We start from the raw sequence: 24,653 nt of genomic DNA, 5'->3' as shown, positions 1-24,653 counted from the left end.
TAAAAGCACAGTGGAAATAGTTTTTACCACTATCTCAGAACTTCTAAAACCATGAAAATTAGGAGCATGTTTCCAAAACCTTATGGAGTGATGCATGAATTATTATGTTCAACGCTACCATGTAAATTTCTGTTATTCAATCTGTTCCACTGTGACACTGCCCCCACTGTTATATTCAAACTTTTTGATGTCAAGAATTATTCTCCTTAAAGTTATCCATTGTTGTGCACAACCACACTATGAACACTGTAGTTAACTGATTGTAGACAGAATCTCAGAAACATTATGATTTTACATGTACACATATTGTGTAACAGTGGATTGAACTGATATAATAGAACAGTATTACTCTATTGGAAGAACCAAAGCCAATTTTTACAATTAGAAGCTGGGAAGAATAAGAACTTTAAGTTCAATTAGTGATCATAGACATAAAAAGTAGTGAAACAAGCTAATACAATGTATGTATTGTACAAAGAGTAGCTGTATTAATATTTAGAAGAGATACAATGCATTGTCTCCTCAACCTTCTCCTGCTTATCCAGTTAACTACCAAAACAAATTAAGTTGCTCTAACAGAGCACTTTAAAAGTACATACAGTCATTACAATATCACATGTGTTTGAATTTACTAGCCAACAAGACTAACACTGGCACTAATCCATATAAAAATGTATTATACATCCTGTTTAGATCACTTAGAACCTCAATGACCACATTCACTGTAAAATTGAGATAACACTATAGTATATAACTAACTTCTCCCTGACCACCTGCACCTTGGCTTGGGTGTGTCACTCCCCTATCAGCTCCTGTTCCCCTGCATCAAGTGATGTAACCAAATGAATATGTATCAACAAGTAATGATGGTAATTAATTACCTTACTAGGTTGCCAGATTTTTGAAATGACTTCTGACATTTCTGTTAATTAAACTGATGTTGTGAACAACAATCAGTCTGGTAATCTACTGTCAAAAATATTTTTACCATATATATGCAAATGGAGAAACATTATTATCTGGTAATTAACTATAGATGAAAGTTCAGTGCTAAATGCATTTGTTTTTTGTGAATCTTTAGAACAATGCAATTTTCGGAGCTCCTGGAGCTTTGGACTTTAGAGGTACTGTGTGACTATGTACATGTGTAGCACTCTGAGCACAAAAACATTGTTACGGAGCACATTTTTAGGCATAAAGTGTGCATTATGACACTGTTTTGTGCCTTCATTTATAGAGTGTAAGTTAGTTAACTATAAAAATAGCATTTAGGTATGCATATCAGGCTTGGGGTGATTGCACAAGAATTACGATTATAATTACTTTTCTTTCTGTTGTAATTACAATTAAAATTATTTTTAAAAATGTGCTTAATTAAATTACAATTACTGTCTGATTACAATCATGTCATGATTACATTGTGTTTGCGTGTGTGTGTGTGTGTGTGTGTGTGTGTGTGTGTGAAATACAAATCCATGTACAACAGGGCAGATCTAGGATTTTGCTAGGGAGGGAGTGGGTACACAATCACTCCACAGTGTACAAAGCACACTCCACAAAATGTGAGCCATGAGCTTTCTAGGGCTGGGGGAATGCCCCCCCAGGAAATTTTGAAAATTTAACATTCTGGGATTGAATTTGGTGGAAATTGTGACTGAAATTTGTTGATAGTTCAACACTGGAAGTATAAATGCTAATAGTATATCTACTGAGTTAATAACCAGACTTAGTATAGTGTAAAGGCCTAGAAAAAGTAGCATTCTGAGATTGAATTTGGTGGTAATTATGACTGAAATTTGCTGAGTTCAACACTGGAAGTACGAATGCTAATAGTAGCTATATACTGAACTAGAAAGAATTATATGTATATATAGTATTAGGTTTCCTCAAAGAAATTTTGAAAAATAAACTTTCTGATATTAAATTTGGTGGCAATATTGACTAAAATTTGTAAATGTCTATGAAAATTTAATGCTGGAAGCATGAATGTTACTGAGCTGGTAGTAGCTATAAAGTCTATAGGAAATTTTGAAAATTTGACTTTTGAGAATGATATTGGTGCTAAATTTAGCTGAAATTAAGTTGAAAAATTTTACTGAATGTTCAAATATTACCAAGCTACAAAACAGAAATAGCATAAAGTTCCCTGCACAAACATCACAAAGTATAGATAATCCTAGCATGTGGTGTGCAGCTGCATCTCCAGAGAATTTCTATAGTCACTAGAGTGTGGATAGATTCAGTAACTCAGTTTAGAACAGGTGTTTTAGTTGTTTAAAATGACAAACAGTGTTTTATAATTATGTTACTCTTGACTGTTTTATTAGAATAAATGACTGTTCTATTAGAGTATCTTGATTTCTAAATGTAGAGGGTGCTCTAACCCACCTAGTTCCTCTTGTGCTATGTGTATATGGATACCGATTTTCTAGAGACAGATTTATTATTATGCATAGCATCCAATAATGTATGATTTATGTCTAAGCCTAAGGTGCCTAGCTATGTTCAGTGATCAACATCATGAAAATTCTGAAGGAGGGGCCCCCTAACTCCCCCTCCCACCCAGATCTTCCCTGTACAAGGAATTCAACAAATAAGTTAACAATCTATTTGCAAATAGGTATTTAATGTGTGTTTCTCCAACCAGTTATACAGCTACATACAGTGCTCCCTCTATTATCCGAACTCATTGGGCCTTGAGGGTGTTCAGATATTCAAAAAGTTCAGATAATAGAATCCCATTCATTTTATATATAGAGCCCTGTACAAATACTCTAATAGAACACACACCACTTTAGACAGAATACTCTAATAGAACAGTCACCTCCATAGTTTGGATAACCAAAAATTTGGATAATCAATGGCCGGATAATCAAGGGATCACTGTATACCACCACACATCCTGTAGTATGCACAAACACTACAATAAGTTGGTGTCACAGAGCTATACAATTACTTTAACAATGTATTTAATATTACATATAGAGTTTGAAAACTTTGATTGATTACAATTACTTAAAAGATTACGATTATCCCTCTCTGATGTATATCTACTCTTGTAATATTTAATTACTCAATGTTCCTAAACAGTATCTGTAATTTGTTACAGGAGCACTGTTTGATGATTCAATGCCAGTTGAATTCTCAATGGGAGAAGCAACAGATAATTATTTTGGATATGAAACAGCAGTTGGTGCCATATCATCCACAGCAGGTCAGAGCTGTGACTAGTGTACATTTAGTGTGTTGTTTTACATCAGTGAGTTCAGTAAGCAAGGTTATTGAAATTGGCAAATCAAGACCTTATCACTTAAACTATAGTGTGATTTGCTCTTAACAGACTCTATAATTGTAGCCGTATTTGCTAGAAGTTGGTATTTTTCAAATTGAGTGTTTTCTTTACTTGTATTATTATTATTATTATTATTATTATTATGATGTGCTTTTATGTAGATGCTGTTGTTTCTGCAATTGGTGATTCAAATAGTTTTGGAAGTGTGAGCATAAAATTGTGTAGTATAAATTATGTTATGTTATGAGGATAATTCACATAAAAAATGTAAGAACTATATCTAAGCAAAGCTATGACTCAAACAGAATGTAACACACTGTATCTTCAATAGTATATAGCCCACATATTTGTGTACATAGTCCCACATTATATATACTACGTATATCACATGGTCAGCTACATATGCACTGTAGCTATGTCGTACAGATTATACTTTATAGCATTAGTTTACAACTGTTTGTTCATACATTGTTTGTTTTTTAAAAGCATTTGGGGCCATAGTTAATGATATTATCACATAGGTCTATAGTATTTCAACTTCATCGCTATCTAATACAAGTAGGGTTGAAGGAAGTCAGGTATGATTATCATCGTTGTGTTAAATACACAATTAAAAGTATTTTCATTGTCCAAGGTTGGATCTGGTTTTGGATTTTCATTGGCTACAGCAGATCTGAACAATGATGGGTATAGCGAATTGTAGTTGTCTGTTATGTCAGTTATATTATTATTGATGTATTTGAATCTAGAAAGTTAGCCTTTCCTTTTTCACAAGTTAGAAAAGTATTCATTTTTGATGATCTAAATGCTCCCATTGAAAATGATGGCAATTGAATGAAATGTGTCAAATCAAACAATGTATACAGCAATTATGTATTGTTATGTGAAAAGAATAAGAGGATTCTTGGGAATAATTGAATTCAAAATTCATGACTTTTACTTGCTGTATAATAATATCTAATCCAAAACAGCCAAGCTGTAAAAAAAGTGTGCGGCCCTCAGAAAGGCTATGGTGAAAAAAGATGTGAAATCCAAGGTGGCGGCCAAGAAATGGCTGTGATGGTAGGTTAGTGGTAAAAATTTTAATAATGACAATTCAGGTGAATTTTTGTGCCGCTTCACAAAAATTCACCTGAATTGTCGTTATTAAAATTTTTACCACTAACCTACCATCGCAGCCATTTCTTGGCCGCCACCTTGGATTTCACATCTTTTTTCACCATAGCCTTTCTGAGGGCCGCACACTTTTTTTACAGCTTGGCTGTTTTGGATTAGATTTCATTTCTTTTTGTATTTGTATACCCCAAAGCCGGCCTATGGCCAGCTTTGGGACTTTTTTAACCTATGCTTTTTTCTTTACTACAGGAAGAAGAAAAGATGAAGTAGATGTACTTTAAATATTTTATCAGTAAATGTACAAATTATATATACTGTATAATACATATGTGACCGGATTTGCGAAAAGGGGTCCAATTTGCCAACTTTGACAATTGATAACTTCAGATTGGAAAGAGCTATTGCCTTGATATTTGGGCAGTGGTGAGCACCACTATAGCTGAATACATGGTGAAATGTTCAGGTTAATATGTTACTTGAACACTGAGTTATGGTCTCCAACATTTACGGAATTGGATGTGTGTGGAAGACCCCTTTTCGCAAATCCGGTCACATATATTGATTACAGAAATCTCCATGGTGGTTTCTTTGTAACTGAACACTCTACAAGGTGACTTCTTCTAATTGCTCTCTCTACAGGGTGAATTGTTTGTAGCTGAACGATCTACAAGGTAACTTCTTCTAGCTGATCTCTCTACAGGGTGATGTGTTTGTAGCTGAATTTTGTATAGGTGATTTGTTTGCAGCTGAGCTCTTTACAGAATGGTTTCTTTGTAGCTGAACTCTCTAAAAGGTAACTTCTTCTAACTGATCTTTCTACAGGGCAATTTGTTTCTGGCAGAATTTTCTACAGGGTGATTTCTTTGCAGCTGAACTCTCTACATGGTGGTTTCTTTGTAGTTGAACTCTCTACAAGGTAATTTCTTCTAGCTGATCTCTCTACAGGGAGATTTGTTTGTAGCTGAACTATCTACAAGGTAACTTCTTATAGCTGATCTCTACAGGGTGATTTGTTCGTAGTTGAATTCTGTACAGGTGATTTGTTTGCAGCTGAGCTCTTTACAAAATGGTTTCTTTGTAGCTGAACTTTCTCCAAGGTAACTTCTTCTAACTGATCTTTCTACAGGGTGATTTGTTTGTAGCTGAACTATCTACAAGGTATTTCTTCTAGCTGATCTCTCTACAGGGCGATTTGTTTGTAGCTGAATTCTGTACAAGTGATTTGTTTGCAGCTGAGCTCTTTACAGAATAGTTTCTTTGTAGCTGAACTCTCTACAGAGTGATTTGTTTGTAGCTGAAATCCCTACAAGGTAACTTCTTCTAGCTGATCTCTCTACAGGGTGATTTGTTTGTAGCTGAACTCTCTACAGGTGATTTGTTTGTAGCTGAACTCTACAAGGCGATACTTCTAGGTGATCTCTCTACAGGATTCCTTGTTTCTAACTGAACTCTCAACAGGGTGATCTGTTCATAGCTGAACTTTCTACTGGGTGATTTGTTTGCAGCTGAACTCTCTAAATGGTGGTTTCTTTGTAGCTGAACTCTCTACAATGTGACTTCTTCTAGCTGAACTCTCTGCAAGGTGACTTGTTTCTAGCTGATCTCTCTACAGGGTGACTTGTTTCTAGCTGAAGGTGATTTGTTTGTAGCTGAACTCTCTACATGGTGGTTTCGTTGTAGCTGAACTCTCTACAAGGTAACTTCTTCTAGCTGATCTTTTTCACTGCATATTTGTTTGTAGCTGAGTTCTCTACAGGGTGATTTGTTTGCAGCTGAACTCTCTACATGGGAGTTTCATTGTAGCTGAACTCTCTACAATGTGACTTCTTCTAGCTGAACTCTCTACAGGGTGACTTGTTTCTAGCTGAACTCTCTACAGGTGATTTGTTTGCAGCTGAACTCTCTACATGGTGGTTTCTTTGTAGCTGAACTCTCTACAAGGTAACTTCTTCTAGCCGATCTTTCTACAAGGTGATTGAGTTTTTTGCAGCTGAACTCTTTACATGGTGGTTGCTTTGTAGCTGAACTCTCTAAAAGGTGACTTCTTCTAGCTGAACTCTCTACAGGATGATTTGTTTGCAGCTGGATTCTCTACGTGGTAGTTTCTTTGTAGCTGAACTCTCTACAATGTGACTTCTTCTAACTGAACTCTCTACAGGGTGACTTGTTTTTAGCTGATCTCTCTACAGGGTGACTTGTTTCTAGCTGAACTCTCTACAGGTGATTTGTTTGCAGCTGAACTCTCTACATGGTGGTTTCTTTGTAGCTGAACTCTCTACAAGGTAACTTCTTCTAGCTGATCTTTCTACAGGGTGATTTGTTTGTAGCTGAATTCTCTACAGGGTGATTTATTTGCAGCTTAACTCTCTACAAGGTGACTTCTTCTAGCTGAACTCTCTACAGAGTGATTGATTTTTTTTGCAGCTGAACTCTCTACATGGTGGTTTCTTTGTAACTTAACTCTCTACAGGGTGATTTGTTTGTAGCTGAACTCTCTACAGGGTGATCTGTTCATAGCTGAACTCCCTATAAGGTAACTTCTTCTAGCTAATCTTTCTACAGGGCGATATGTTTGTAGCTGAGTTCTCTACAGGGTGATTTGTTTGCAGCTGAACTCTACATGGTAGCTTCTTTGTAGCTCTACAATGTTACTTCTTCTAGCTGAACTCTCTACAAGGTGACTTGTTTCTAGCTGATCTCTCTACAGGGTGACTTGTTTCTAGCTGAACTCTCTACAGGTGATTTGTTTGCAGCTGAACTCTCTACATGATTGTTTCTTTGTAGCTGAACTCTCTACAAGGTAATTTCTTCTAGCTGATCTCTCTACAGGCCGATTTGTTTGTAGCTGAACTCTCTACATGATGGTTTCTTTGTAGCTGAACTCTCTACAAGGTGATTTCTTCTATAGCTGATCTTTCTACAGGGTGATTTGTTTGTAGTTAAACTCTCTACACGATAGATCTTTGTAGCTGAACTCTCTACAAGGTGATTTCTTCTATAGCTGATCTTTCTACAGGGTGATTTGTTTGTACCTGAACTATCTACATGATGGTTTCTTTGTAGCTGAACTCTCTACAAGGTAACTTCTTCTAGCTGATCTCTCTACAGGACAATTTGTTTGTACCTGAACTCTCACATGATTGTTTCTTTGAAGCTGAACTCTCTATGAGGTGATTTCTTCTAGCTGATCTTTCTACAGGGTGATTTGTTTGTAGCAGAACTCTCTACAAGGAAACTTCTTCTAGCTGATCTCTCTACAGGGAGATTTGTTTGTAGCTGAACTCTCTATACATGATTTGTTTGCGGCTGAATTCTCTACATGATGGTTTCTTTGTAGCTGAACTCTCTACAAGGTAACTTCTTCTAGCTGATCTCTTTACAGGGTGAATTGTTTGTAGCAGAACGATCTACAAGGTAACTTCTTCTTACTTATCTCTCTACAGGGTGATTTGTTTGTAGCTGAACTTTTTACAAGGAAACCTCTTTTAACTGAGCTCTGTACAGGGTGAATTGTTTGTAGCTGAACTATCTACAAGGTAACTTCTTCTAGCTGATCTCTCTACAGGATGATTTGTTTGTAGCTGAACTATCTACAAGGTAACTTCTTCTAGCTGATCTCTCTACAGGGTGATTTGTTTGTAGCTGAATTCTGTATAGGTGATTTGTTTGCAGCTGAGCTCTTTACAGAATGGTTTCTTTGTAGCTGAACTCTCTACAAGGTAACTTCTTCTAGCTGATGTATCTACAGGGTCACTAGTTTGTAGCTGAATTCTCTACATGGTGGTTTCTTTGTAACTGAAGTATCTACAAGGTGACATCTTCTAGCTGATCTTTCAACAGGGTGATTTGTTTGTATCTGAGCTCTCTACAAGAAATCTTCTTCTAACTGATGTTTTAACAGGGTGAATTGTTTGTAGCTGAACTCTCTACAGGGTGATTTGTTTGTAGCTGATCTCTATACAGGTTACTTATTTCTAACTGATCTCTTGAATTCTGTTCAGGGTGACTGCTCTATTAGGATGACTGCTCTATTAGAGTATCTCGATCTCGCACTTGCTACACCAAGTTGGATTTCGTGTATAACTCCGTGGCTTTAAGTCTGATTCTTCTACACCATTGAAGAGCCTTTCTAAGATGATAACTCCATCTGTACAGCGATTTTGAAAGCATTACCCCAAGCGGTTTACCTGGTAGGCGTGGCAAGCATAATAATAATAATAATAATAATATTAAAAATTAGCTAATCTCGATTGCGTAATTGTTACACACTGTTGATTTTTTCGCTGTATCTTCCTGGTTTTTAGCTCGATTTCTTTCAAACCACAAAAGGTTTGAGGTTCAATAGTTAACCTATTCACCCACCGATTGTCAGCTTCTTCCCATACGCGGTTTACCCTGTAGGCGTGACAACATATTGGTGTTATTTTTCGTGCATAATTGCTCATAGCTCTTTGTCTATTTATGGTATTCCAGCCAAAGTTGGTACCGAGATGCGCCTTTATACCCCCCTTCTGTGTGCCAAATTTCAAGGCAATCGGATAACGCGTTCGAGTTTTATAGCAGATTTTGTAAGTGTGCGACAAGAAAAAGAAAAATAAGAAAAAAAAAAACGAAGAAACTCAGCCAATTTTTGAAGTCGCATATCTCGGGAACGCGCGAAGCGATTTCGCTCAAATTTGGAATGTAGAGTGCTGTAGTTGGGGGGCATGTCCACAGCAAAAATCGTCTTGTTTCATCAAGGAAGCACAGAGCTACGGAGGTGCGAAAATTGCGTTTTCTTTCTTCCTGTCAATATACTCACGGGTGTTACGCGCCGGCTTCTTGGGCCGCACGACACACTACCGTGTGTCTTGATTTTCTTGGAAATATCTCTCAAAGATTGCTAGCACAAATCAAAATGGAAGACTGAGTAGAGCATTCACTTGCCCTAATAAAGCAACTACCCTTGATTTCTTCACTGTTTGCCACTGCATCACCCCAAGACATACCTTTTCACCAACCACAGCAGCTACAATGTGCTCATTATGGACTTACCTTTGTTCTGTTTCTTTCTCCACTGCTGCATAGGTGTTGATTTGTGGTAATACATCATGGCTTCAGTGCTTTAATTTCTGTGGTGTGACTGGATTGATTACAGAGGTGCTTCTCATACTTTTCTTCATTTTTACACTGTATAAATGGATGAAATGGCCACTTCACGTTTCAGTATTTGATAGTCCCGGTGTAGATGACCTCCCTTGTTTCATTGCTACAATCCCTACTCAAATGTAAAATTTCTAAATTTCCTTTTTGTATTTAAACATAATTCATTACCACATCAAAGGAAAGAATAGTGTCAGACACATTATATAAAAATTAATTGTGTGACTGACAGCTATACTGTAGTGGACATTTACACCCTAGAGGCTACTTCATTCATGCCTATACTATTGATAGGCTGAATGTGACTGAAATATATAGCTGCAGGTGTAGATGATCCCTTGTTTTATCACTTTTTATTTCGATGATCCCTATAGCTACACTCAAATGTTAAATTTCTAGTTTTCCTTACACTTATAAAAATAACATTGACCCAATAAAAACCACCCTGTGAGGATATGAGTCCTTTTCATAATTATAACATTTGAATAATAATATTTTAAGCCTTAAAATTTTGTTATTGGTACTAAGATCTTTGATAAGTGGCTATTATTTAGTGTAATAAACTATACTAGTCTATAGCTACCAGTTACCTGTAATGCTTAACACATTGCCATCAACTCTTACTTAGTAAGAACAGGTACACTAGAATTTATTTTTCCCTCTGATATATAATTTCAAATTTCCATGTGGCAAAGTATATGTTTGTATTATTTGGTGTAATACTTAATTTTCAGCTTTGATGAATTACTAGTTGGGGCTCCATTCTTCTCAAGTGGACCTCCAGAAGTTGGACGAGTCTATGTGTACCGGAATATTGCAGTGAGCACAATATGTTTGTTAATTGTTTTTGTCCTTTCTATCCCACTGAAGCCCTACATCAAAAACTAGGAGTACATATGGTAGTTCCCCTGTAGATGATTTACACATTCATTTGTTTAAATTTATGTGTCAAAGGAGCTATATCCTAAAACTACAAGCACAGCAAAAATTGAAAGTTTGAAACCATGCATATACTTGCTTATTTAGACTCATTGTCACATTGTTTATGAAGTCAAATGCTTCAAAGTGTGGGATAGAAGGCATGTCCCTCGGTTTCAGCAATTGTCATAAATTATTGTTTGTGAAGTTGAGTACTTCAAAGTGTAGGATATCTTTGCTATCAACACCTCAGCCTTGGCTTCACCTCAGCATTGGGTTGATAACAATGATATCCTACTCATGATGGGGTTTAATAAATGACCTGTGCTCAATAGTGGTAATTCTTAGCGTGACTTCTACTGATGTTATTTATATATGTGGTTGATAATAGGGAAGCTTGCAGGATCCTCAGTTATATGATGGAGACCTCCCATATGGTCAGTTTGGCTATGCAATGGTACGACTTGGAGACATTAATGGAGATGGATTTGAAGGTATATGTGTAAGCATTAAATTACAGATCCTACCTTTAAAACACATCAGAATTGCTTTTTTGCTAAACAGATGTACCACTATAGCATGTACAAGTTGAGCTGGATCCTAAAAAACAGCTAAATGGATTTTCTCAAGAGAGTTAACATTTTTAGCCAACCAGATGATTAGCGGTGACAGCAAAGGTGTCAACAACAAACACGTATGGTTTGGTCCCATTACAAGTTCGAAAAAAAGTTGTAACAGACACTGTACTATTATGGCTTTACCATAGGAAATGTATGGTGAAAATTGCGATTGGCCATAAATATTGTGTCAATAAAAAGATTTTGAAATATTTTTAGCAGGTCAAGCAGTGTAACAAATGAGCAAAATTTCAAGATTGTGTGTACTTGCATCCATGAGTTATTAAATGCTTTTGAGGATCCAGCTCAATGAGTACATACTATAGCTAGCTTCTATCAATATACATGTTATTATTTGGATTTTTCAACTAGAGTAGGGATCATAACACATTGATAAAAAGTACTGAAACAAGCTGTAGTAGTGCACGTTATTAAATCACAGTAAACAATTAAAAGTGTTATATCTCTACTGTGCATTTCCATTATAGCTAGTGTCCATTACAGTATCTTGAGCACAGTAGGGATATATATAGCACTTCTTTACTGTGATTTAATATCGTGCACTACTTCAGCTTGTTTCAGTACTTTTTATCGATGTGCTATGGTCCCTACTCTACAGTAGTTGAAAATTCCAAATTTTTTGCGTACTTGTTTGTAACTTTTTTTTTGTAAAATAACATTATTATGACTGGCGAACCCACGCTACTGCATCAAAAGAAAGAAATGGTGCCATGCCCCCTGGCTATCAATTATCATCTGAAAAGTGAAGTATCCATTCATTATGTTTTGTGGTCATTTATCTTCAACCCATTACGAATCAAGAGCTGTTCAAAGCATCCATCACGTGCTAGCTACTGCCAAATCAACACCTTTTGTTGTCAGCAAAGATAAATGGGATGCAAAGGAGGACACTGGTAAGTCCTTGAAGAATGCATTGTATGTACTGCAGTATGCCAAAAGGCACATGTCCGGCTGAAGTGACGTCGAACAGTGAAAAAATCAAGCCCGTAGCCTTAGCCGTTATCGAGTTACGCTTTAAGGCATCAGTCAATTACTCAGTCAGTTACTCTGTCAGTTGTTCACTAGAAAATTCCGTTTAGTAATTTTTAGCAACTTGTTGAAAGTGTTTCAGGTTGATCTGAAGGCTTGCGTGGGGTTAGTTTTACCTAACCAATACTGCTTCATTGTCATTAGGGAAAAGTGAGGTTGGTTTTTGGGTGATGTTTTTTCATGGGCCATGCCCATAAGTAAATGATTTTCAAGATGTGTTTGTAACAATGCTATTTAGCTATGATAAGTTAAGGACCACACACAGAATAATATTGCAATAGTGATGTGAAATCAGCACGTGTTAGCAAAGAACTGTGACCCCTTTCTTCCAGATATCCTAAGATCAAGTTAAAGTTTCCTTAATAAAGTCCTAATGTTAGGGGTCCATACAAAGGGCACTATGAACAAGTGTACTGAACTCCAAGGCTGAGAGGGTTCCACTATAACTATATGTATATATATGGCATACAGCAAGAAGTTATATTACTTTTAAGGAGCACTCAATGTTTGTGTAGCTAATATGTATTACTAAATACATACAGATGTAGCCATCAGTCAACCATTTGGTGAAGGATCTGGTACAGTCTTTATATACAATGGAAAAGATTCAGCTCACTTAATGATCAGATCACAGGTTGATTTCTTTTTCGTGAGGATTGCTTGACATACTAGTACTCATAGGCAATAATTGGGGCTCAACTAAATGTTGCAGACAATCTAATTGGATTTGGTACATCACTATCAAATGCTGTGGACGTTGATAATAATGGAATTAATGGTAGATGACTAATGGTTGAGACATGTATTAGATATCTATGATAATTACAGATTTTGCTGTTGGTTCATTCATGTCACAAATAGTAGTATTACTGAGGTATAGTATACTAGTGGTAGATGTGTTTACATGTAGTATATACCTACAGAGGACTACCACCAGTTAATGTTACTGTGACTACTAGTGAATGGGACTGTACCACATGTAGTGATGGTGGTGTGTATACAAGACAGTGAGTTAAGTGTTTTAACAATGTCCTTCAATAGTTGTGCATAGACTTATTGTTAATCACATGATAATTGTTTAGTCCTTTACTCGGTCAGCATAGTGATATGTATGTATTTTTATGAACTGTATGTACCAAGAGCATATACCCTCCATGATAAATGATTGTGTGATAGAGCATGGATATTCAGTAATTGTCCACTTGGTAATTTGACATGTGTATGTGGCAATGGGTCTAAGGACCATGCTGAAAAAATAGGTGATAAAAAGAATCAGGAATAATAGGATAATTTTCAATAAGTAATTAAAAATCATAAGTTTACTTGCAAAAGACCAAGATACTCTAATAGAGCATTCATCTACCCTAGCCAGGATAGTGCTCCACCAGTAACATGGATAGTTCAGTAATTGCTAGTTTATGTTGCCATCAATGGCTGCTGCATTTAGCCCAATTTGGCCACTAAACCAAGTGAAAATGCAATAGCGTTAAAGGAAAATGGCAAATATTATAGTTGATACTGGCAAGCAGATCCCTGAAGGTGAGGCAACATGTTCATTTGTGCCAGTTTTTTTTCATGTTAGTATTCAACAGTTATTGTACATGTAAAGTGTATTAAGGACCTGACATAACTCCAAGAAAATGGTGACAAAAACCCATTTAGAGACCCATGTAATATGCTTAAGGCTCCCTATATTTTTCTTTCTAGCAAAATTCTTTTTTTACTTTACCTAATTATTCCCTAAATTACTTATATTTTCTAAAGCAATTCCTGAAATGCTGTTAATTACATTTGTTTTGTTTGCAGCTATCAAGAAAATTGCTAGAAAGCATCAATTGTAATTGATATACTCTAATAGAGTAGTCATGTTACATTTGGGTGACTGGGTAGTGCATGTGGTCCATTATCAGTATTGTGATATAGTACTGTATTGAGCAGGTTTGTCGCAGTGATATGTGATATGCAAAATTCCCTGTATCTCAGAACCCTATTTACAAGTGAAACAATTTGAGGCATAACCAGAAAAAGGGTAGGCAAGGCACATGTGTAGTTAAAATATTAGGGTCATGCAAGGTAGTTAACCAGCAGAACTGATAGAAAAACATTGTTTTGCTATTTGATGTTAGCTGCAGCATGATTTATGGCAGTTAGTTTCACATGGTTAATGTTTGGAAATTTTGAACCCCAAATGATCTAAAATATTTATGGATTATTGGAACTCAGTGCATAATGCACTAACACGATAATTTGTGTACAGGTTGCACTGGTTGTACACTTACAATATATATATTGAGCTGAGCCCTGAGAAACAACTAAAATTTTTTTTGAGAAATAACATTTCAGTCAACCAGATGATTAATTAGTGGTGACAGTAAAGGTAACCTTGCAAAGTGGTATGCAGCTATCATTATTACTGGCAGTAATGTCTGCTTGATGAAGCACCAAGTGTACTGTAACACATCTGATTTGTACTAATGATCAATAGCTGCCATTCTATATGCACTTAACAAACAGGTGTATAGACATGTGCGCTTAACAGACAATATGTGCTTAAGAACCTTGCGTGTGTAATAACAATTGCAAGACGAGTAAGCCATTGCCAATTGTCTGTACCGTTTCCTCAACTGTTTGACTGAATAGTGGTATGCTAATTGCTTGGAAAATGTGTGGGAACTAATACTATCCTGTGGCACATGCACTTAACAAGCACAGTACAATTTCACAAGTAACTCTTTATAAGCACATGTGCTTAATAATAGTATAGTACGCAGTTATTGCATATTGTTGCTAGTATGCCATTTATTTTCATGTAAAAAAATTTTGTGTAAAAATATTTTTGTATGATTTGCGTGAATGACTGCTCTATTAGAGTGTTTGATCTTATGTAAAAATTTTTGTGTAAGAAATTTTCATACAAGTTTTGCATACAAAAATTATTTTACAACAAAAAATAAAGCAAATTACAGTAATACTGTAGCATTTATTATATACTGACAGTCTGTGGTCTTTTTGTCTGTAGAATTGTTTTGGAAGTGTGCTTATCATACAGTGGCATCAATGGATTCAACCCTAGAGAAATTGGTATGTGTGTTTACAAAATGGGAATGCTAATTGTTGTTGTGTCTCATAGCACTGCAAGTGGTCCTAGTTGGTGATGCACTGTTTGTGTCAAGAGGTAATCAACCACGAATAGTCTTTACATCATCTGGCAGTAGCAATATAACGAGTGAATTAATTTTATTATTAAATGATGATCCTGTGTGTATCAATCACACTGTTACAATTATGGTCAGTAGTACATTAACACTGTTGTGTCGTGATCAGTTTATTTTTACACAGAACATCATTGACGGACAACCTTTACCAGTTGTCAATATGATTCTTCAAAACAACAATGAATTGTCCTTTGACATAACTGGGAATACTAATATTGAAGTGAATTGGTGCTTTAGTTGTGTAAAGTTTTAACTAACTTTTTCTTCTTACAAATAGTTGCAACTCTTGCCAGCACTTTTACCAACTGTTAGTGGTAACAATGAAGTCATTGCCACTAAAGTAAGATAACCTTGATCTATGTGTGACATATGGAATTTTTTATAATCCTGTAGGATGAGCCTTATTCATCCACGGTGCAGATTAGACCACAAAAACTGAACTTGACATTGACGGAAAGTATGTACACAAGTAATAAAATAATGTCCATTGGGGTACTTTGAGATAATAAGTCACACTCCGGGGTTCCTATGGATACAGATACATGAAATTAACAATGAGAAAACATCGAGTGACTGCCTGGCAGACTCCTGTAAGTGTTCAAGCTAAATTGAATTGCTGCAGGATTGAGGCTGTCCATCCAGGTCTAGTCATGGACTTTTCTCATTTCTGTAACTTTTCAAACATACATCTTTAAATAATCATTCAGCCATCTTTCTCTACTGAAGGTCTCTAGGACCAGGTCTTCAGCAATTGAGCTGTAAAGCTTTAATAAATAAATAAATAAATAGTTAAATGCCAATCATTTTATAATAGTAAATACCATGCAAGACAAAAAGCCCACCATTACCACAATACTGACCCCCATATTCTAAGCACTGACAATATGGACGTGTTGTTTTGTATAGGGTCACTTGTTGATATCCTGAAGTCTCTACAGGGTAACTTGTAATGTAGCTGAGCTCTCTATTGGGTGACTTGTATTATAGCTAAATTTTCTGGTGACTTGCAACTTATGGGTGTCTTATTTGTAGCTGAACTCCTTACAAGGTGACTTGTTTGTAGCTACACTCTCTACAGGGTGACATGTTTAATACTGAACTCTCCACAGGGTGACTTATTTTGTAGCTGAACTCTTTACAACGTGACTTGTTTGTAGCCAACTCTCTACAGTGACTTGTCATCTCCTGAACTGCATACATGGTGACTATTAATGAAACTGAACATTCTAATAGAATACGTAGACTGACTGTTCTGATAGGATGACTGTGCCATTAGAGTATCTTGATTGCATACTTGTTTCATGTAGTTGGTTTTGTATTGGTTTATAGTCTGATTATTCTAAAGCCTTTTTATGATGACTAATCAACCTTTTTGGCTCATTCCTTATGCAGTTTGCTTGGTAAGCATGAATCATTTTTTATCAGCAAAACTAGATCTTATGATTGTTATACACTGTTGATTTTCATGCTGTATCTTCATAGTCTTTGTTCCAATTTCTTCCAAACCACAAAAGGTTTGAGGTTTGATAGTTAACCTATCAACGTACCAATTTTCACCCTCCCATAAAAGCAGTTTACGTTGTAGGTGTCACAACATATTGGTGTTATTTTTCGTGTATAATCATTAATAATTCGGTGAATATTTATCATATTCAGACCAAAATTGGTACCAAGATTTACCATTAAATCCACCTTATGTGTGCCAAATGTCAAGGTGGTCAAATAATGTGTTTGTGTTTTATGGCAACATTTGTAAGTGTGCAAAACAAAGAAAAAATAAAGAAATTAAGTCAATTTTTGAAAGCTCAATGCCTGAAACAATTTGTCTCAAATTTGGTATATGAACTACTAAAGGTGGACAGCATTTCCATGGCAAAAATTCATAAAGGCAGCATGGAGAGAGAAATTACATTGTTGTCCTTCCCATCAACAACACACTGCATGGTGTGACATGCTGGCTTCTTGGGCCTACCATGTGTCTTGAATCTAGCAACAAAATTAATGTATGTGTTATCAGATGCTTTATGGTTACAGATGGGGAGGTATCATTTCAGGTTCGAGTTAGGCCATCAGTAGTAGATGCAACAGATTATTACATGTCGATGGACTATTCTTATTCAATGAGAAATGATGTAGCTGTTATAAGAACATTGACATCTTCTATAGGTATGTACTTTAGGTTGTTACTATCTTTAAGTGTATTTGTATTGTTATGGTTAGTGCAAACTTTGACATCAACCAATAATCAAATTGGATTCGGAGTTTATGTGGATAAGCCTTTGACACCTTTTATACATGTGGATCCTGAACAGTGGGTCTATGATGTCTGCACTCTGTAGCTATGTATATAATGTTGTTATGTAGTGTTACCAATACATGTGGAGTAGATCTAGAAGATTGTATACCGACATTTGGGTACAAGCACTTGCTGAATTTAACAGCAGATGGAACTGCTTTTGAGGTGATAAACAAGTGTTTTGTGTCAAACAGAACTTAGTAGGTACTCATGAATATTGTATTCCTATAGAGTATATTAACCAATCAGAAAACATCTCTTAATTTGGATGTTCCTGAAGGAATATTTGATGCTATGTTGCAATCAGCAGTTTGTTCTGATGTGAGTTGCTAGTGTAATAAATACCTTAATTTTTATTATACAAATACAAGAGAAAATTAGGAATTTAAACTTCCAGTGAGTATCATAGAAATGAGGTAGCCTACACCTGCAGCTATACTGGGGTTTTAAATTCTTACTTGAATCTTATAGCTTGTCAATAATATAGCAATGACTGAAGTAGGGATAAGGTGTCTACTAGATAACTGCAGGTGTAGGTGACCTCCTTGTTTTACTATTTATTTCTGTGATCCTACTCAAATTTAAATTCCTTTGTTCATTTACATTTTTGTAACATGGTACCGGACAGACCATTGAAGAAATTTTGAGTTTGAATTCGTACCCTGACTATCAATTTCTGAAACTGTTTGGCCATTCCACTTCATATTCAGGTCCATGATGCATCCATTTTGGGTGATATTATTGGGCAGGAAAGCCCAAACTCTCGGTAGTATTGTACGATGTATTCCTAAAATCGTGTGTGCTATCCCATAATAAAAGTACATATTCTCAGTGATCATTTGAGTAATTGTACATAGTAATTGTAACACTGTTTAAGTAGGAATCCCCCAAAAATGACTTGTACTGCCTAAAACTCCACCTTTAAAACCATCCTAGAAACATCTTATGTGTTGAAAATCACCTTTACAAAATAATATTAGTCCTTCTAACATCAAATACAGCATTGAAAACAAGAAAACACTTACAAGCAGCTGGATATAGAATTTTTTTTAAATCATCCAAACTCGGATTTTGCCTGCCTGCCTGCCTGCCTGCCTGCCTGCCTGCCTGCCTGCCTGCCTGCCTGCCTGCCTGCCTGCCTGCCTGCCTGCCTGCCTGCCTGCCTGCCTGCCTGCCTGCCTGCCTGCCTGCCTGACCATGGTTGCAAGGCTGGAGGCCAAACAAGGCAGCATACAGCCACCATTTTATGCCACAATATCATCAGTGGGATGGCCTTTTTAGGGTTCTGACAAGTGCATGCCCTCTGCGTCCTGTCCTTTTATCTTCAAACAGGCTTATTATCATCTTCTTCATGCAACAAAACCATGTCCAGGTGTTAATTTTCTGTATCAACACTTCCCTTGAGTAGCATAATTAGATGCCACAAAAATATTTAAAGTTCTAGTTACTGTAAAAGGTACTGGACACCCAGTAGATACCTGTAACTTCATGATAGGTTTGAGACTACGCCCATTAATGATCTTGGTTTGATTAATAATAATAATCAAGTGTGGAGACCACACCTCTTAACAATCTATTTATTCGAGCATGATCACCACACCCCTTATTGGTTTAGCTGTATTTATAATAATAGCACAGTGAAAATAAGGAATAGTGACCATGCCTAGGTCTCGGTAGGCTAGAGGCTGACTTGAGATACTCTAATATAGCAGTCGACCTAATAGAACAGTCACACATTTATAGCTGTATGCTATAACATAAAACTGAATATTTATATATAATTTAAAACAAAGTAGGGACACAAGTAATAAAAAGTAGTGAAACAAGATATGAATGATGGTATTACAGCATAAATCCCTACAGTACTGCCCATAGGTAACGTTACAATCCCTTGTGAGTGCTCAAATCCAGGCCACGACTTGACACAACACATGACTGGAACACATCACGTGCGAAGACACGTGGTTACTGGAGCAACCACCGGAGGGAGCTCGCATGTTATGGCTACACTTGGTGAGTTAGTTAGTGCACACATACCAAAGAAACTCACGGTTTAACAATGGACTACACAAGTGTCAACTGCTCGCGAGTGTAACATTACCTCTGGGTGGTATACTGTACTTTGGCATTCAAGACAATAGTTGTTTTAACATGGGCTTTCTCACAGAGCTATATGCTATAATACCATCATTGTTTCATTATCGCTTGGATCCCTACTTCATTTTTTTAATTTAATAAATTTTATACACGTACATATAGATAATAGGTTGGAGAAACTCAGCCAGACATGTCATGATAATTCTCACTGATGCACCACCACATTTCTCTGGGGATGGAAAGGTGTGCAAATGAACAGTTATTATTACTCTTGTACAATGTACCCACAGTTAGCAGGATTGGTAAGACCTCATGATGGTGGATGTTATTTATCAAGAAATGCTGATGATGTGTGGGAATACAATAGATCTACAGAGCTGGTTAGTAAAATGAGATAGGTGTGATTTTGTTTATTGTAGACCATGTAGGATTACCCATCAGTCAGTCAGTTAGCTGCTGCATTTGAAGCTAATAACATCATCCCTGTATTTGCTGTGGATAACAGGGTTAGATCATTGTATGAGGTTCGTGAAGTGTATATCAAATTGTGTGAATTGATAATGTATTATACAGAATGTTATTACATTGTTTTCTAATGGATATTTGGAAACTCTTGCAGAAAATTCTTCCAACATAGTTGAAATACTGAACAATATCACTGTATGTGAAACATTGATCAATATTATTGCATATAGATGTACCTTCTATTAGAACTTACAGCAGCACTCAATAAAACTTGTCCCTGATGCAGTACCTGGTCTCAATGTCACCATTACTCCATTATGTAACACAAGTGATGGTGAAACTTGTGAAAATACCCCATTAAACCAAGAGGTGAAATTAATGTAAAGTGTTTGTTCACTAAAACTACAGCTGGTTTTCAGATAGTATTCAACGTGACAGTCAGAGCTGAGTACTGTGATGGTATGATGACTTCTTTACAAATGAAGGTGCCTTTTGTTGGCAGTGTTGAGATTGCTGTGCAGTGTGTAAGTAAGCTGGTGGTTACAAAGTGTTAGTAATATTTTTGCCAACACATACAGAATGATTTAACACCAGTTACTTCTACAGTAACACCATCACCTAATCCAATTACATCCATTGGTACTATGACAGATTCACAATCATTGGTGACAACTACAGCCATTAATAATATCATGACAGATTCACAATCATTGGTGACAACTACAGCCATTAGTACTATGACAGATTCACAATCATTGGTGACAACTACAGCCATTAATAATATCATGACAGATTCACAATCATTGGTGACAGTTCAACCTACTGGAACACCTCAGCCACCTAGTATGTTTGTTCTTATAGCTATGTTAGTACTGGTATTTGCCCTATGGTGCAGGCACATGTAGTGAGAGAAAGATATTAAGGTGCACTTAACAAACAATTTTGTACCAAAAGAATCAGACATAGTGTATGCCTGAAAAAGTATAGCAGAAAAATGGCTGCACTAAAAGTGTTGGCAAGTGAAAAATTAATTATTTAATGTTATTGAATGTTAATGTGTTCCTGCTATCTGCAATTGATGGTAGTAACATGGACTTTGCACATAAAAGGTACGGCTGTTCTGCAAGTTCTTTTACCTTTTTAGCTAGTGTATCTGCATGCACATGCAGTACTTTAAAACTGAAGAAAGTACATTTTCTTTGGGCTTCCCATAAATTTTAAAGGAAAAATGGTACAATTGACCTAGATTGCCTTGAAATTTCAGTTGCTTCTAGCTACAAGTTTGTACATGTAATGAGACTAGCTTCAGGGTTTATTGGATCTCAGCAATCTTTGTATGCATTGTGGTGAGCAAATAATTTATGTTTTCCTTAATACACTCTTGTTGATATACCATGACACTCATACTCAAGTGGCTATCTCATGTAAGTAAAAAGGATTAAAAAGTTAGCAAGTTATAGTGGAGGTATCACAACACCTAAGGTGGAGTTGTGGTTTCAATTGTGGCATTGTTATGCAGAGTTTGAAACGGTTTATATTTTTGAGTTGGTGACACAGCCATCAGAAAATTGTGCACTTTAAAGTAAACGTTATAGTGAATTCCTTCCACCTGACAGAATGTTTTTAAAATTGCAAGGTATTCTGTATACACTACAAGTCTTAAAGATTATGTATAAGGAATAAAATTCAACAAGGTGTCCAGTCATGCGCTCCCTTTGACTAATCAGTTTAGTTAACTGACATCTACTTCATCAGTTTGAGGATGTACTCCAGAGATTGGGAGCTGAGATACACCAACCAATCTAGCTGTTTCTTGTAAAGGAATTCTGCAGCTCTGTCATGTATTATCCTGTTCACCATGCTTCCAGATAAAGTCCATCCAACATTTCACCAGTCTCAGCCTTTCTATCTGGGACAGCATAAACTTCTGGCTATGTAGTAAAATAATCTTGTATCACCAATGTGTGTCTATATATTTCCAGCTATACTCTTGTCCATATCCTTGAAATCCATTCCCACACATTCAAACTCTCCTCCTACTTTGATACTCTTCACAAGTGGCCTCTCCTTATGTCCTTGTTCTAGAAACACACATAATACAGCTCTCACACTTCTTGCGTACATCCAGTCTAATGGCGATACTGTGCCAGTCTGTGGAAAATTTGCACCAATGTACTCAGTCAGTAGCTTAGTACCAAAACCAGCCTTAACCTGGAACTTTCATAGTGCTGAACTCCATCAAGCAAGAAGTATCCTTTCACCTCCAGAGCTGGCACTTTATTAAGATCAGTCTGGTCTATTTGCTTCTCCAGACAGTAAAATCTGAGGGCTCATGGTTTGGTCATCAGCTAGAGTAATTTGTAAAACAATACTGGTGATTGTCTTTAGCCTGGCTCTGTATATCAGACAGAAAGGAGCATACCTGTACTTGATGATCTGTGTAGACTGTTGTAATACTGCCAATCAATTAGACTTTGACTGCAAAGATCATTGCTGCAACCACAAGCTCTGTTGGGCGATATTCTGTTCCACTAAGTTTGTTTGTCGACCGGCCAATGCCACCATCCTTCCTTGTTGTCCCAGGACTGCACTTCAACCCTTGCTGCTTGCATCTGTCCACAAATAGAAACCCTTCGTCAGGTCAAGAGGACACACAATATTGGAGTAGAAGTCAGGAGTTGTTTCATCTTGACCAAGCGGACTCACACTCCGCAAACAAAATGGTACTATCAAACCAGTGGCTTTATCATTTCTAGTCAAAGCTGTTAATGATTGGAAAACAGCAGCCAGGTTGCAAATATTCCTTCTGTAATAATTGAGGAACTTCATACTTGATTTCACATCAGACCAATCACACAAAACAGTAAATCAAAACAGGTCATCACTTGTGAAATAAATTAAAATAATCCCTAAATCACCACTTAGAGATTGACAGGCATACCAGCTGGGAGACCAGCTCCATCATCAATACTTGTGCCAGATCTCCAACTCATCCGCGATCCTCTCAAACAAAGGCGCGCAGCTAGGATTACAGCAAATGACAGCCATGCTCTGATCCAGCCCAACACCTCACTATAACTCTTTCCCCATCTAATGACAGTTGTATGTGGGTTGGTTTAGAAGGTGTCGATTGACAAACATCTTTGAAATATACTTATTAACAAAAAATACAAAAGATTGCCAAAGTAGTCAAGTTGCAAAAGAAGGATGCAACCTGCAAGGTTTAAAAGTCCTAATTAGAAAATGGCAGTCACAAAATAGCTGTAATGATGTTAATGCTATGACAGTGAAGCTGTCATTATTGACATCCATATTTTTAATGTCATGTCTTCATAATACCTGACTTTATAAAGGCCATATCTTTATAACAGTTTGACTGAATGTTCTAATTAATCCGTTAAATATTGAACTGTTTCATGTTCAATATCTGTCAGTCTCTCAGCATCTGTGGCCACCATACCTGCACCTGTGACATAGTTAGTTATACTACCATTTTAACCTTTCTTTGGTTGCATCCTTTAAAATGTTTAGCATTAAATGTAACACTACAATATGTAGTATCCACACTGTAAAATTTTGATACCCAAAATTAATAATTTTTGCTGTATACACATGTTGGTAACAAATCTGTCATGTTTGACTTTATGCAGCTACTGACTCTAACAACCTGCTGCCATCATTGATAGTCGGAATGGTTATCCTGGCTCTGTTAGTACCTATCATAATATCACTACTGGTGATTCTGTACTGCAAAAAGTCAGCGACTTGCTGTACAACACTACCCACTGGAGCAACAGTTGAAAAGAGTGATATGCAAATTAAACCTAATTTACCTCCTAGAAATACAAATACAATTAAAGATGATTCAGTTCAAGGTAGCATGAAAATAGAAGATGAGCCAGCTCATGTTAGCAGGCAAATTGAAGATGATTTGTCTGATACTAGCATACAAATAGAAGATGATCCAGCTTGTGATAGCAGGAAGACAGAAGATGATCTGGCCGATGCCAACACACATGTACAAATAGAAGCTGATCCAGCTTATGGTACAAGGAAAACAGCAAATTATCTAGTTGGTATTTACACAGATGATCCAGCTTATGCTAGCATACAGATGATGCCATTGCAATCTTGTGGTGATGTGGAAGAGACAAGTAATTCAAAGCTCAACACAACATGTAGATCATCATTGTCAGCTGGAAATTATCTCTATGAAGCTGTTTTGTAGTATGTTTATTGCTAAAGTTACATATTGTAGTATTTGTATGCTGTTTTTCTGATATTTGCCAATTATGCCAGCATAGTGTCATTATAATAAGCATCAGGAATTATGCCAGGAGAATGGGGATGATTGCAAGATTCTGAAATGCAGTACATAGTGCACATGCCCAAACAAAACAGACAATAAACACACATTACTGTTGCAATTTAAGTACTGCTTCTTG

General features: G+C 36.5%; 1 protein-coding gene across 1 annotated transcript in view; it reads left to right on the top strand.

The window, feature by feature from the left end:
• Nucleotides 1-24,541, top strand: part of LOC136242431 (uncharacterized) — a 30,718-nt gene extending 6,177 nt beyond the window's left edge. The window contains exons 6-33 of the mRNA XM_066033851.1: nucleotides 1,082-1,124; nucleotides 3,110-3,214; nucleotides 3,454-3,497; nucleotides 3,814-3,870; nucleotides 3,927-3,979; nucleotides 10,285-10,369; nucleotides 10,860-10,962; nucleotides 12,678-12,769; nucleotides 12,817-12,913; nucleotides 12,964-13,009; nucleotides 13,059-13,142; nucleotides 15,155-15,216; nucleotides 15,266-15,423; nucleotides 15,475-15,570; nucleotides 15,628-15,690; nucleotides 15,744-15,807; nucleotides 17,385-17,516; nucleotides 17,571-17,661; nucleotides 17,715-17,811; nucleotides 17,878-17,967; nucleotides 19,906-19,986; nucleotides 20,034-20,123; nucleotides 20,172-20,267; nucleotides 20,317-20,403; nucleotides 20,455-20,577; nucleotides 20,628-20,732; nucleotides 20,787-21,051; nucleotides 23,859-24,541. Of these exons, the coding sequence (XP_065889923.1) occupies nucleotides 1,082-1,124; nucleotides 3,110-3,214; nucleotides 3,454-3,497; nucleotides 3,814-3,870; nucleotides 3,927-3,979; nucleotides 10,285-10,369; nucleotides 10,860-10,962; nucleotides 12,678-12,769; nucleotides 12,817-12,913; nucleotides 12,964-13,009; nucleotides 13,059-13,142; nucleotides 15,155-15,216; nucleotides 15,266-15,423; nucleotides 15,475-15,570; nucleotides 15,628-15,690; nucleotides 15,744-15,807; nucleotides 17,385-17,516; nucleotides 17,571-17,661; nucleotides 17,715-17,811; nucleotides 17,878-17,967; nucleotides 19,906-19,986; nucleotides 20,034-20,123; nucleotides 20,172-20,267; nucleotides 20,317-20,403; nucleotides 20,455-20,577; nucleotides 20,628-20,732; nucleotides 20,787-21,051; nucleotides 23,859-24,436 (3,087 nt within the window). The 3' untranslated portion in view covers nucleotides 24,437-24,541. The remainder of the gene's footprint in view (nucleotides 1-1,081; nucleotides 1,125-3,109; nucleotides 3,215-3,453; nucleotides 3,498-3,813; nucleotides 3,871-3,926; nucleotides 3,980-10,284; nucleotides 10,370-10,859; nucleotides 10,963-12,677; nucleotides 12,770-12,816; nucleotides 12,914-12,963; nucleotides 13,010-13,058; nucleotides 13,143-15,154; nucleotides 15,217-15,265; nucleotides 15,424-15,474; nucleotides 15,571-15,627; nucleotides 15,691-15,743; nucleotides 15,808-17,384; nucleotides 17,517-17,570; nucleotides 17,662-17,714; nucleotides 17,812-17,877; nucleotides 17,968-19,905; nucleotides 19,987-20,033; nucleotides 20,124-20,171; nucleotides 20,268-20,316; nucleotides 20,404-20,454; nucleotides 20,578-20,627; nucleotides 20,733-20,786; nucleotides 21,052-23,858) is intronic.
• Nucleotides 24,542-24,653: the final 112 nt, after the last annotated feature.

The sequence above is a fragment of the Dysidea avara genome, chromosome 13, assembly GCF_963678975.1.
Source record: "Dysidea avara chromosome 13, odDysAvar1.4, whole genome shotgun sequence".
In the NCBI taxonomy this organism is placed as follows: Eukaryota; Metazoa; Porifera; class Demospongiae; order Dictyoceratida; family Dysideidae; genus Dysidea; species Dysidea avara.
Note: the sequence above shows the minus strand (reverse complement) of the source record. Positions and strands in the feature narration are given on the sequence as shown.